Here is a 13637-nt window from a genome sequence, read left to right as displayed (position 1 = left end):
AAAGTACCATATCAGTCAAAGGCTCTTATAAATTGCTGAATCAGTTAGAACCTGGTAAACCTTTAAATTCCTTTATCTATAAAAATTTTAAACAATCACTTAATAAATTATTTATTATTGCATTTATTAAGAAAAAAATAATATGAGATGTTTATTGTTGATTACTGAATGAACTCCACTTAGGATGTACTTACTTTTCATTTTTGTATTATAATACTAAATTAATGACTTAAATATGCATTTCTGTTACTATAAGGAGCTATCCGAAAAGGTTTTGACAGCATTTTATTTTGGAATAATTTCAAACTTACATAAAAGTTGAAAGAACAATACAAAGAACTCCATATACCCTTTACACGGATTCAACAATTGTTAACATTTACCTTTATCATTCCTCACCTCTCTCTATATATATATTTGTCCTCTGAAACCTTTGAGAGTAAGTGGCAGCCATCACACAATCTCCTTTACCTCAGAACATTTCAGTAGTATTTCGATGTGTATTTCCTAAGAACAAGAACATTCTGTACTATAGTCCCAGTACAGTTATCAAAATCAGGAAATTTAAAAATGAAAAATTGCTGTTATCAAGCCCACAGTCAATATTCAAATGCAATTGAATTGCTGCAATTTTGAAAAGGCTCTTCCTAATTAGTGTTGAAATCAAAGTTTGACATCTTGGCATCATCCTAAATATTTTGAAGCATTAAAATTAAGTGGTTGTTTTCAGATGTGGATATGGATTTTTTGCCTTTCTACTTTTCAAAATTGTAGATTATATCACTCAGCAAATTTAAGTATTGTTTTTGGTTCACGATAGTTTTATACTGGACCTGTATTTCTATGTATTTCTAAATTCCCTACTAACGCATTTAAGCTTAATTACTTGGGGAACGTACAGATAATATAACCTTTTTTCACTGTTTCCTTAAATATATGTTTATTTGGGAAAATCTCATATGATTCTTTATTAAAATCTTAAGGGTTTGATAGACATCAATCATGTCGTCCTGGATGAACAAGTCATTACCTAGTAGTTTGATACAATTAGTCCATTATCTCTTTGCTCTTTATGATAGAAAGGTAAGAAATTAAACTAATATTGATGTTGGGACTTACTTGAGAATATATAGGAAAAAACTGGTGAAAAGAAGCTAATTCGCAACATGTATTATTATATCTATCTTGTAAATCCTTTCCACAACCAAGCATATCTAGGTGAAAAAAAATGCTTTAGTAAAAATTGAGACGTTTGTCAGTAACAGATAAGGTAAGTAAATTTGTTGATGTCATGTAATAAGTCACTGGCATAGTGAAAAATGAAACCTAGTTTTTCTGCCCCCTAACCTAGTGTTCTTTTTATGAGATACACTGTTTTCCTGGTGTAACGAGAATTAATTTAAATCACAATTTTTACATGGCTGTGGAGAAATCTAGAAATGTGTCTGGTACTAATGGCTGTTTCTATACCTTAAAAACGTATGGGAAGTAGAACAATAGGCAACATGTGGTCAATAGATAAACAGCTACTAAAACTGAACACTGAAATTGAATCAAGCAGAATGCTGCCTCTGCTGTAAAGAACTACAGGGCCAGATTTTCATAGTGGAAACTCTCTTTAAGATATGAGAGGCTATTTATACTTTCAGGTAAATAATTGCAAATACATAAATTATTTTTTAAAATGAGGGGCTTGGATGAGAGTATATAAAAAATGTTTCTTTTAGTCTTTAAAACAGTTTTACTTTTTATCAGTGTCAGCATCAGTCTACTTTATCCCATACTTTTTTAATAAGGAATGGGATTTTTTTCCCTCGTTATCAGGGGTCAGCAAGCTATTTCTATAAAGGCAATAAATGTAGTTTCTGTCATAAGTACACAGCTCTGCCTCTTTATAGAGTGAAAGCAAACAGAGATAATATGTAAGGAATGGTCATGGTTGTGTTACAGTGAAACTTTATTTGCAAAATCAAGCAACCATCTGCAGGCTGTCGTTTGCTAAGCTTACACATATATGCAGATCTCAACCCTGGCTGGACATTAGTATCGCTTGGGAAGCTTGAAAGAACGGTAAGCATGCCAGGTTCAGAGATTTTGATTTAATCCCTCTGAGGAGGGAACCAAGATGTTGGTGTGCTTTTAAAAATCGTCAGGTAATTCTAATGCACAGCTAAAGTTGAGAACTACTGATTTGTGATCTTTAAAAAGCTCAAATGGGTTAATGATCTGTTGAGGAGAAATGAAGACAGTTTTGTAAACCATGCTAGACACAGAAGATACAAATATAAGTAATACAGAGTACTATCCCCAAAAATTAGTCTATCAGGGTAATAAATTACACTGCATGATAACTAACCAAAATTTAAATAAAAACATGGAAAAAGTAGTCTAATGGTACAGATAAGTAAGATGAACAAATTACAATAAGTCAAGGTTTAATGACAATAAACAGCAAGAAGATGTGATGAACAAAAAGGGAGCAGAAATGAACAGAAATGTAGTTGAGAAAAGAATGAATGGTCAGGAGAGTGGGAGAATGAATTGGGTAGAAAAAAGTGTGAGTGGGGATTACAAATAATAAGAGGGTATGTTATGAATAGGATAAATGAGAAAGTATATATTGGGGGCTAGGTTTGGTCAGTAAGGGAATAAGGGTTTGTGGTACTATCACTGCCTTCCAGGTATTGATGTTGAAAGACAAACTACTGGGGTAATTTATCTTGATTTATTTTTTCATATTTACATATTTAGTTCCAAGTTATAGACACTAAGATGTAATTTTTTTAAAGACCAAATAAATGGAACCCTATATAGGTGAAAATTCTCTTGTAAAACACAAGACATATTTGCTAGTAATACATGGTTTTTTTATTGCCATTTTGCATATCATTCTATCCTACCTTTTATCCAATAGTATTCAGCTAGCATCCCAAATAAACATTTTAAAGTCTTGAGATTTTTGGGGGGCTGTATTATATGATACCTATTGAGATAATAGAATCAAGTGTTTGGGGTTTTGGTAGGAAAGGACTATTTATTTCATTCAAAATCCTAGCATTTTGTAGCTGGAAGGGAACTTAAATATAATCAGGTAACTGTGACTGTGAAAGTGCTTTGTAAAATGCACACTATTTTGTAGGTACAACGTAATATGTAACACAAAACTTCTTCACTTGTATGTGAAAAGACTGAAACACTTAAAGGTAAAGTGAATTTTTGAATCATGTGACTCCTAATAGGCAAGATGAGAAATCAAGTATCTTCATCCTGGTTTTTGGTTTTTCTCTTTTTTTTTTTTTTTTTTTTTTGAGACAGAGAGCATGCTCGAATGTGGTGGGGGGCAGTGTGCAGAGGGAGAGGAAGAGAGAGAATTCTTCCAAGCAGGCTCCTCCACCCTCAGCACAGAGCCTGATGCATGGCTTGATCCCAGGACTCTGAGTTTATGACCCAAGCCATAATCAAGAGCTAGATGCCCAACTGACTGAACCACCCAGGCGCCCCCTCTTCATCCTGTTTTAATCTTTGTTTGCTAAACAGCAAATTCTTAGGAAATACTACCTACTGCATAAAAGGGGATAGAAAGCCCTCTAAATAAATGAAGAAATAACCCCTATACCCAGGTAGGAAGTCAGTCTCAGTTTCATAAGTTTATCAAGTACCCCAAAATTGATCTGCAAATTCAGTGTTATTCTGTAAGATTTTTTTTTTCTGGAACTGACAAATTGATTCTAAAATTTATATGGAGGCACATAATTATTGAGAATAGTCAGGATAGTTCTGAAGAAAATAAGGGGCTACAGAGGGAGTGAAGACTTCTCTCATAAATGTTATGAGTTATTATAAAAAATTTATGACCATGTAATATAGATATAGGTATAGACAAACTGACCAGCAAATCATAATAAGATTGAGAAATAGTCTTAAACGCACAAAAATTTGATATGATAGATGTGCTATGCAGATCATCAAGGAAGTAAATAGTATTGGAAAAAATAATTACATACTTGAGAAAAAAATGACAAATATCCCTATCTTACCCCATATAAAATGTCAATTCCAGATACAGCAAATGTAAAAGACAAAACTTTTATAAGTACTTATATAGAAGTATGCATTTGACCTTGGAATAAGGAAGGATTTTCTTGGAGAAGACACAGGAAATATCATTTGTAAATGAATGATTAATAAGCCCAACTACATTGAAATTTTTTTGGTTTCAATTTGTCTTTTTATTATAACATGAGCTAAATTTAAGAAATTAGTCTTTTGACTTGAGAGTTGTTAACTCATGAAAATATGCTGAAAAATACAAGAGCTGATATAAGATGGTAATCAAAGTTCCAGATATCAAGGGATTAGAGAAAGTGAAGAATTAAACCAGTCAGGCACCTGAAAGACACAGGTGGCACTGGTTTAGCAAGGTGCCATCAAGGAATAGGAAGACCATCTCAAATGTGTGGTGATAAGTCACAGCATTAGAAACATCTCCATCAGGCAACTTCCTACCCTTTTTTGTTTGGTAAATTGACTTTTTCTTCTAACTTAGAATTCTCTTAAACTAATATTTCAAGATTAAAATAATTCCATCAAACAGGAGTCATTTTTATAGGTAAGGTAAATCACAGGATAATGTATTGGGAAAATTTTGTTCCTTTATAAATCAGGAAACCTTCAAGTGATCAGAGATTGACAGAGTGGGGATGACAAATGTACATTTTAGGCTTTCATCACCAATGAAAAAGTAAAGCATTTTTATAGACTTAGTGCATTTAGATTTTGGTGAAGGAAAATTTTAAATACGTCTACAATTAGACAGTGTTACTAGAAATGGACCATGTACTGAGGTCATTTTAGTGAGCTACCATCATGTAAATATAAGAAAAGTAATTTCTTGGTCCAAATCAGTGAAACTTTAAAAAGCATTGTCTCCAGAGAACATATTTTTGAGAACAGTGCTTTTTCAGACACATTCTGATACTCAAATTCACTTTATAACACAATTATAGATTAACCTTTTAATTACATTTTTATTTTTTTAAGATTTTATTTATTTGTCAGAAAGAAAGAGAACACAAGTAGGGGGATCAGCAGGCAGAGAGAGAAGCTGGCTCCCTGCTAGGCAAGGAGCCTGTCTCAGGACTCCATCCCAGGACCCTGGGATCATGACCTGAACCAAAGGCGGATGCTTAACTGAGCCACCCAGGAGTCCCTAATTACATTTTTCTTTAAAAATTGTGAGATTTCTATTTCCTCGGGAGATATTTTTACCACTGTATTGTTCAGTTCCACAGGTTAGGCTTTCTTCATTATTATTAAGAACGCCATACATTTTAGAGAGATTTGCCTTCATTGCTTTCTCATCTTTTTGAAAAGACACAGGGAGACTTGCTAGACTAAAACTGACGTCTTTAAAGGATTGCAACAAGAATATTCCCACACTGATTGTAAAGAAACCACTAAAGTAACAACAACATCATAAACAGGCTTGTCTTGCCACTCCATAAAATGAATAGCTGAACAAGTTAAAACTGATGTTATAAAGAATAGGTAATATATTGGAGTCACAATGTTAGTGTTGAATATATCCAGGGCCCTGCTCAGGCAATTAATCTGTGTGCTCACACAGACTATAAGGCTCAGCAGTAGAATTCAGGCCAGGGGATGTCACAGTACAGACTTTCTAGCATACTGCTCTTTGATATCAATGCCCAGGCCCTTAACACTGAAGACTAAAAACGCTCCAGTTACAGAGCGGATTGTTATGTACACGAGAATGTTTGTCCATGGCGAGGTCCCACCACGAAGATTAATATCAGTGACACAATGACCACAAGTGTTGCAAACACCACGAAACCTGGATCTCCCAGCTTGTGAGACATTTCGTTTAAAGTTTTGATCCCCCCTTCTTTTGGAGCATGAATGACCATAACTATAGATCCTAGGATACTTAGCAAACATTCAATTTTCCCATGAGATTAAGTCTTTCATTTACAAAGTATGAAGAAGGCATAGTATGCACTAGGATGCTGAGAGCCCCCGAGTCCCTAAGGTGGCTGGTGCGAAGGCTTATGCAGCAAGGTTGGTCACCTCACCTGCTCCCATTGATAACAATCCAGCCCACCACAACCATTCTTTAAGATATGCATGGCCACCTTGACCTGCTCTCATGGAGCCCTTCCAGGCAAGTGGCAGAAGACTTTGTTTTTCCCCCAAAGTAAAGTTCCTGCCAGTGAAAATGCTGGAACTCATAGCCAATCCTAAACCAAGGTAAAAGTCATTATTTTCCATGCCCCTGGATCATTTCATTTGTTACTAAAGAAGTTCTTGTGAGTCACATTGATCACAAAACAGAGAAACCACTGGTGCTGGAGGCAGGATTATGCAATCTTTAAATACATTAATTTAATACGGTCTCTCTTATGAAAAAAAGCCTGGAAGCCCTTAGAGATGACTTCTTCATTCTCAGTTCCTTGTAAATAATACTCTTTATTCTCATTTAAAGTTTTTAAACCTTGGCAGAGTAGCTCCAGTTCCAATTGGAAGCCGGCCATGCGGCTTCGCCATGAGGCTTCCCCTCCACTATCTGGCCCTAGTCCTGGCTGCCTCTGCTTACTCGCCCACACAGGCCTCAGGGGCCATGCTTCTTGAGGAGCTGGAAGTGGGGGGAAGGACAGTGCCTTCCTTTCAGTACAGGAGGAGATGAGAGCATCCGGACCTGCTGAGGGTGCCTCCTTCTCCATAAGGGAGCGGCAAGGGGAAACTGCCCCTCCCCATCACCTGCCACCCCCACCACACCTACCTTGAAATTAACTCTTTTCATCAAAAGACATCATGAAAAGAATAAAAAGCAATGTACACATAAGTGAATATATTTGCAATAATATAATCAACAAAGTATTAGTATCCAATATATAAAAAGAAGTCCTTCAACTAAAGAAAAAATCAGGGGTGCCTGGATGGCTCAGTGGTTAACCTGGTAAGGAGTTAAGCGTCTGCCTGAGCCTAGGGTTGGAGTCCAGTGGCTGTCTCCCTGCTCAGCAGGAAGTCTGGTTTTCCTCCTGCCCCTCCTCCTGTTTGTGTTCTCCCTCTTTAAAATAAACAAATAAATACAATCTTTTAAAAAATTAAATTAAAAAATTCAATAGAAAAGTGGGCAAATGACACAGCAGGTATTTCACAAAAGTGGGTGCATGAAGGACTTGTAGGTGGTGCAGTTGGTTAAGTGTCCAGCTCTTGATTTTGGCTCAGGTCCTGATCTCAGGGTCATGAGATCAAGTCCTGCTTCCAGCTCCATGCTCAGTGCAGAGTAAAATTACTCTCTCTCCTTCTCTCTTCGCCCCCTTCCCCGCTGCCTGTCTCTCTCTCTCTCTCTCTCTCAAATAAATAAAAATAAATCTTTAAAAATAAAAAAAATTAAAAAGAGGACGCATGGATGAATCATAAATAGATGAAATGTCATTCAGCATAATTAGTGATAAAAGAAGTGCAAATGAAGACCGCAACAAACTGTCATTTTGTGTCACTAAATTGACAAAAAATAAATTTGGTAGTAGCAAAATTTGGAGAAGATGCTGATCAATGGGAATTCCTACACATTGCTGGTAAAACTGTAAGTAGGTTAATTACTTGAAAATAGTTTGGAATTAGCCTATGGAGTGGAACTTTTGCACATGCTACAATCCAGGGTTTCCCTCCTGGGTATAATACCCCAGAAAAGTTTTGCCTGGGTACACAGGGAGACATGTACTAAAAATTGATAGTGACCCTGTTTGTAATAGCAAAAGCAGGAAATAATCCAGGTGTCCATCAACACAATAATGGGTAAAAAAAATTGTAATATATCAGCACTCTGGAATATTATTCAGCAGTGGGAGTAAGAAAAAAAAAAACACTGCATGCGGCTACATGGATGAATTTTAAGACTGTAATGTTGAGTGAAAAGGGTAGCCCTAGAACACTGAATATGCTGTGAGGTCATTCATATAAAATTTTATAAATGATTTTTAAAACCTTTTTTTAATTAAGAAAAATGATAAAACACAAAATCTAAGAAATCACTAACCTTTGCTTGAGAGATAAGTAGATATGATAATATAGGAACAAGTAAAAGGAAGCTATTGATAATGGTCTAGTTCTTAAAATTAGTGGTAGGCCCAAAAAAGTTCAGGCTAATATTTTGCTGTGTAATTTATATGCATGTATATTCTCTTATCTATATTAAATGTCATATTAAAGTAACATATTTGTTTTTCAGAAATCTGCCTGAACCTTCGAGATCCTCCAACTAACATAATTATCATTCCTGAAAAGCAGGTGAAACCTGAATGGAGATTGCCAAAATTAAATCACCGGTTTATCACAAGGTAGAATATTCATGTAAAATACCTTAAATATTAATTTTTAACATTAGCCTCTGAAACAGTGTATTATTACTGCTCAAAAATATACCCCAAATTATGCTGTATCAATTATATAGATCTATATTTTCACAATCATAATTTCAGAATGCTTTTTCACTGTTTAAAAATACAGTATTTAACCATTTTGCTTTTTTTAGGTCAGAACTGGATGATATGCCAAAAAATCATATCTGTGATGTTATTGGCATTTTAGTTTTTGTAGGAAGGGTCCAGCGGTCAAAAAAGAAAGGTAAGCTTTTAAAACTGAAAGTTGTAAAAAGTATTTCAGTGAATAGTTTTGTGCTTATACATGAATAATTGTTTACCTTTGTTTATTCTAATATCCTATCCATATAGAAAACCGTGAAGATTTTTGGTCATATCGCTGGATTCACATCGCTGATGGGACTTCAGAACAGCCATTTATAGTGGAGCTGTTTTCTACATCTCAGCCAGAAATCTTTGAAAATATTTACCCAAGTAGTCAATCCAGTATTTGCATCTTTTTTTTATTTTTGGAAGTGGGGGCATGAACTTAAAGTGTTAGAGTGTATATTGAATTATGGAGTGGCATGATAATGAGTTAGCAAATTCAAGCAATGTGATAACATGTTTAAATATTTTTGTATTGATATTATATTTGGTATTACTGATATTAACCACCTTCTGATTTTCTATTCAGAATTAATTTGGGATCGAAACCAATTTTTCAGAAAATAGATGCTCTCATCAATTCTCATCATTAGCATTTCAGGTGTAAAAGCTTAACATTCTGTGAAGCTAAAACATAGGCATTCATTTCCCTTTGTATCCATTTCGAAATTGACTAAGTAGACCACAAAAAAGACAATGAAGACTTCACTAATATAGAATTAATTGGTAGGGGATTGATAGACTGTGTAATTAAATAATGACAGTGGTAAGTATGATTTCATTTGAGTATTAAGTTAATAGTACATTGGCAATGTTATACCAGCTGGTCAATATTTTAGTTACTTTGGTGTTGACCTTTCTCCTTTGCATTTATTTAGATACAGAGGTATTTTTCCCACTAATTTTATTCATTTGAAAACATTTTAGGTAAGCTTCAAATCCCTTATAAGGAAAAAAGTATATTTAATACTTTCCAACAACTTCAGTGGGTTTTTTAAAAAAGATTTTATTTATTAGACAGAGAGATTGCAAGCAGGCAGAGAGGCGGGGGAGGGGGAAGCAGGCTTCCCGCTGAGCAGAGAGCCCTATGTAGGGCTCAATCCCAGGACCCTGAGGTCCTGACCTGAGCCGAAGGCAGAGGCTTAACCCACTGAGCCACCTAGGCACCCCTCAGTGGGTTTTTTTCTTGTATCAACTTGTAGCATAAAGCTATTATATCTATAGTGTGTTATTTTGCTATTTTTCAAATGATTACATTAATAAAATACTGATAGTTTAATTTTTGCCAACATTGGGAAAACTTCCAATCTTGACCATATGTAATTTTTAAAATCAACAACAAGTAAAAATTGTAGAGCATCAGGATACCTAGAGACCATATAGAGAGCTGTTCTGCGACCCCTTTATTGGTTATTGCAAAACAGCATTCCACACCATTCAGATATTACCTTATTAGATTCTACCATATGCTTGTGAGATTAAAATTTTAAAATATATCTGGATGGAACTAAACCTCACCTCAACTATTGAAGGAGAGGGCAGAAAGAGTTTTAGCCAAAACCGAGGCATGGGTTCCAAGCTGAAGGGGCTATGATTTCTCATGTAACTTCTCTCAGGGCATAAATGATTGATAGTAATGACTTCTGGTGACAATTCCATTACCTCATTTTAGGTGGGTTTTATCGCCAGGACCCTCTCTCTTTGTAACCACTTGAAACAACAAGCTAACACGTTTTAGATAATGATTTCTTCACAGTAATGTTACCAAGTATACATGTTCTATTTTTTCGGATAACGTGAAATACATCTTACTGAGAAAGCCTTATACGGACCTTGGTGAGATTTACTCTAGTACAGTAGTTGACAATAGTCACGAGTTATGTTTGTTATTTTGATCAAGGTGAAAAAAAATTATCAAATGAATGGTGAGTATTAAGGGCACTTCAGGCCCATGAAGGGGAACATGACCAAGTGTCTTCTAGAATAATACCAGAATCCCTTGGTAGTAGAGAATCTTTTTTACTTTTGATTAAGGAAAGTGAAAAACTAAGGAGAATGAACATTGAGTGTTTGCTATGTACCAGATGCTCATACATGTTATCTCATTTTGTCCTCCCAGTTAATCTTAAAAGTTGATGTTTTTATAGATTTACAGGCGAGGAAACTAAATTCCAGAAGAGTTAAGTAATTTCTTGGATGTCAAACAGCTAGAAGGTGTCAGGTCGGAATGTCTGATTTTTAAGTCATGAAATGAGAGTTAGAAGTTTCTTTAATATTCCTATATCAACATCTTTAACCATGAATAGTGACATATTTGTACCATTTTTACATAAAGGAAGAGTGATGTAAATTGAGAATTATTCTTAGTCATTTCAACAGATTTCCTTTATTTTTGTTGCTATAAGATAAAGAATTAGGAAAATTTAGATATAGTAAATGAATTTATTGTTATTTTCATACTCTCAGGAAGTATTTATCTCAAATGAGAACTTACCATTATTGTAAGATTACAAGAATTTACATTTCTTCATTTCCTAGTTCATAAGACAACAACCGTTTTGGCATGTGATGAATTAAAATCTTAAAAAAAAAGTTGGCTTAATGAAACTTTACCTAACTAATTAATTGATAGACAGTTGAAAACAATTCAGCAAGGTGACTAGAAAAGAATGGGTTGTATAAGCCCTGTCATGGAGACTTAAAGTCTAATTAAGATAAACACCTGTAAAACAGTGGCATAAGCAAATTCAGGTTAATAGTGTATACCCCTATCTGATGGAAGGAGTCAGAGTAATTCAGGGATCAGTGTTAGATCAGGTTAATCAGTAAAAGCATCCTGGAGAAACTAAGAGTTTTTTCTCTGTAGGAAATAACTGTTCACACTCAGTTGTATGCCTGATTAGAGAGACTTGCAGTCTTCAACTGTGCAGCAAGGAATAACTTCAGTTAGGTGCAGCCATTGTACTTTCTAAAGGAAAAGTAAGTGCTAGATCCTTTATCTGAAGAAAAAGGTAAGTGTTAGATCTTGTTGCTCTGAGTGTTGTCAAAGGACTGGCTACACTAGTATCACCTAGAGCTTATAAGAAGTGGAGAATTTCAGGTTACTGCATTTGAATTTGAATTTTAACAATTGTCCCAGGTGATTCCTATGTTCATTAAAGTTCAAGAAGCACTGTGTTAGATACTGATCTTGGTAAGTCCTCTTTGAAAGGCAGAAATTTCTTCATAACTGTTTTCATTTTCTACAGTGACCTATTTCGTGTGTACGCAGTTGAAAGTTGTCAGGAATGACAATCAGGTACCTAGACTGCTTTACCTAACCACTACAAATGAGAGTCGAGTGTTTATTACTGGTGAGCAACTTCTTGGTTTATACTTTATTGGAGATGTAATATATTTTCCATTCATTAAATTAACTTTTCCATTATAACATTCAACCACAAGATAGCTTTGTTTTAACCTCCTTTATTGCTGAAAGAATATTTAGCAAAGAATATTTAGCCTATGAAAAGTATTGCTTCTAGATTATTTATGACTGAAGCAATGATTCTGTGAGTCATTGGAGAATTGCATTTATGTCCTTTGGTTAACTTTAATTCCTGCTTGATATAAAGTAGATAATCATAAATTGCTTTGATAGATGGAAGACTTAGGCCCTATCTAACAATATGGATACCATAAACAATATTTTTAAATACTAACTAAAAATGTTCATATTTTGGTCCCTGATCTCAGATTTTACTTATATAGCAAGAAGAGTCTACAAGCACATTATTTTCTATATTCTTTCTGATAACAGGATCAAAGCAATAAAGATGAAAGTTTCCAGATGAAGATATATTTTACTATGTTTACTAAAATACTACTGTGTTGATAATTAAGAAATTTGTCGATAGAAGAGTCCTAAGAAGGACTAATACACATCTTTGTCAATACCGCATTTTATAAACACTAACAATATCAGATATAAATGGCACTGTTAATTATGTTTTAAGAATGTGAATTTAAATGCTGAGCTGTATTATAGGCAATTCAGTTCAAACATGATGCCATACCTTTAGATTAATACATGATTTAAAAATCCATTTTTTAAGAAGATGCCAGGCATTTTGATAGTTAGAAAAATCCAGATTATTTTCTTTTCATTATAACTTCACAGTATCCTGTAGGCAGCTACAGTTTTGTCCTCTTAAATTGTAATATGTCTGATTTCCTTCTCAACATAGGATTGATTTACTGACTTTGATCATTTTTGTATGCATATTGTGATCTGCTACACATTGCATAAATGAACTTCTTTTCTTGGTGACATAAGAGAACATTTTGATATTAAATTGTTTTTATAAAAAAAATAGTCCATACAGTTTATTACGGTGAGTTTTTTTTTTTCCTCTCTCTCTCTTTTTTTTTTTTTTTTGGTTTTACCCCTCTTGCAAAAAGGTCATAGAAGCCAGCCATATATCAACGACACCAAGGTAAAAAACTTTATTCATTGGATTAAAACAAGGACCGATACTGAGGAAGTGAAGAATACTGTTATTGGTGGCTATTACCCCTATCCACCAGTGCCAGAGACCTTTTCGAAGTACAGTAGTTCTGTCAAAGGTACTAATGTAATTACTAGTCATATAGGATATGTTTATGTGCCATATGTGTGATACATATCATGAGCTAATATATGTAACAACACTCATAAAAATTTTATCTTTTTCATGATCTAAAAATGTATGTCATACCTCCTAAAGGTTAATATTTGGATTATTATTAGACTAGAAAAAGGGAGAACATAGATGATGACTAACTGGACATCATATCTTGATTTAATGTTATTGAGATAAAATCTGCATTTAATAGTCTCAAACTCCTATGACATTACATACAGAGACTAAAGCTATCAAAGAGACACTAGATAATTTGATATCAAGATACTGACACTGTATTATGCTGCTCTTGTGAAATGACATATATTGGATATTACACAATTGAGCACTACCTTTAAATAAAAATGACACCAAAGTAAATAAAATACAGAAAAAGTACTGATGAGAGGACCAACATTAATTTATTTAAGTAGAATTAAGATAT

The 13637-nt window shown here is 34.3% G+C and overlaps 1 protein-coding gene and 1 pseudogene across 2 annotated transcripts in view; one reads left to right on the top strand and one right to left on the bottom strand.

Annotated features, from left to right (window-relative positions):
• The window catches only part of RADX (RPA1 related single stranded DNA binding protein, X-linked), a 78809-nt gene that overhangs the window by 10278 nt on the left and 54894 nt on the right, over nt 1–13637 (top strand). Inside the window, exons 4-8 of one of the 2 annotated variants that reach the window (XM_044235405.1) lie at nt 8255–8363; nt 8558–8649; nt 8757–8879; nt 11801–11905; nt 12993–13157. In XM_044235405.1, coding sequence (XP_044091340.1) covers nt 8255–8363; nt 8558–8649; nt 8757–8879; nt 11801–11905; nt 12993–13157 — 594 coding nt within the window. Of the gene's footprint in view, nt 1–8254; nt 8364–8557; nt 8650–8756; nt 8892–11800; nt 11906–12992; nt 13158–13637 lie in introns of both variants that reach the window. The other variant, XM_044235404.1, reaches the window with a different exon arrangement.
• On the bottom strand, nt 4259–6301 carry LOC122897481 (annotated as a pseudogene).

Source organism: Neovison vison, chromosome X (assembly GCF_020171115.1).
Source record: "Neovison vison isolate M4711 chromosome X, ASM_NN_V1, whole genome shotgun sequence".
Taxonomy (NCBI): domain Eukaryota; kingdom Metazoa; phylum Chordata; class Mammalia; order Carnivora; family Mustelidae; genus Neogale; species Neogale vison.
The sequence above is the reverse complement of the archived record's forward strand: the minus strand, read 5'-3'. Positions and strand labels throughout refer to the sequence as shown.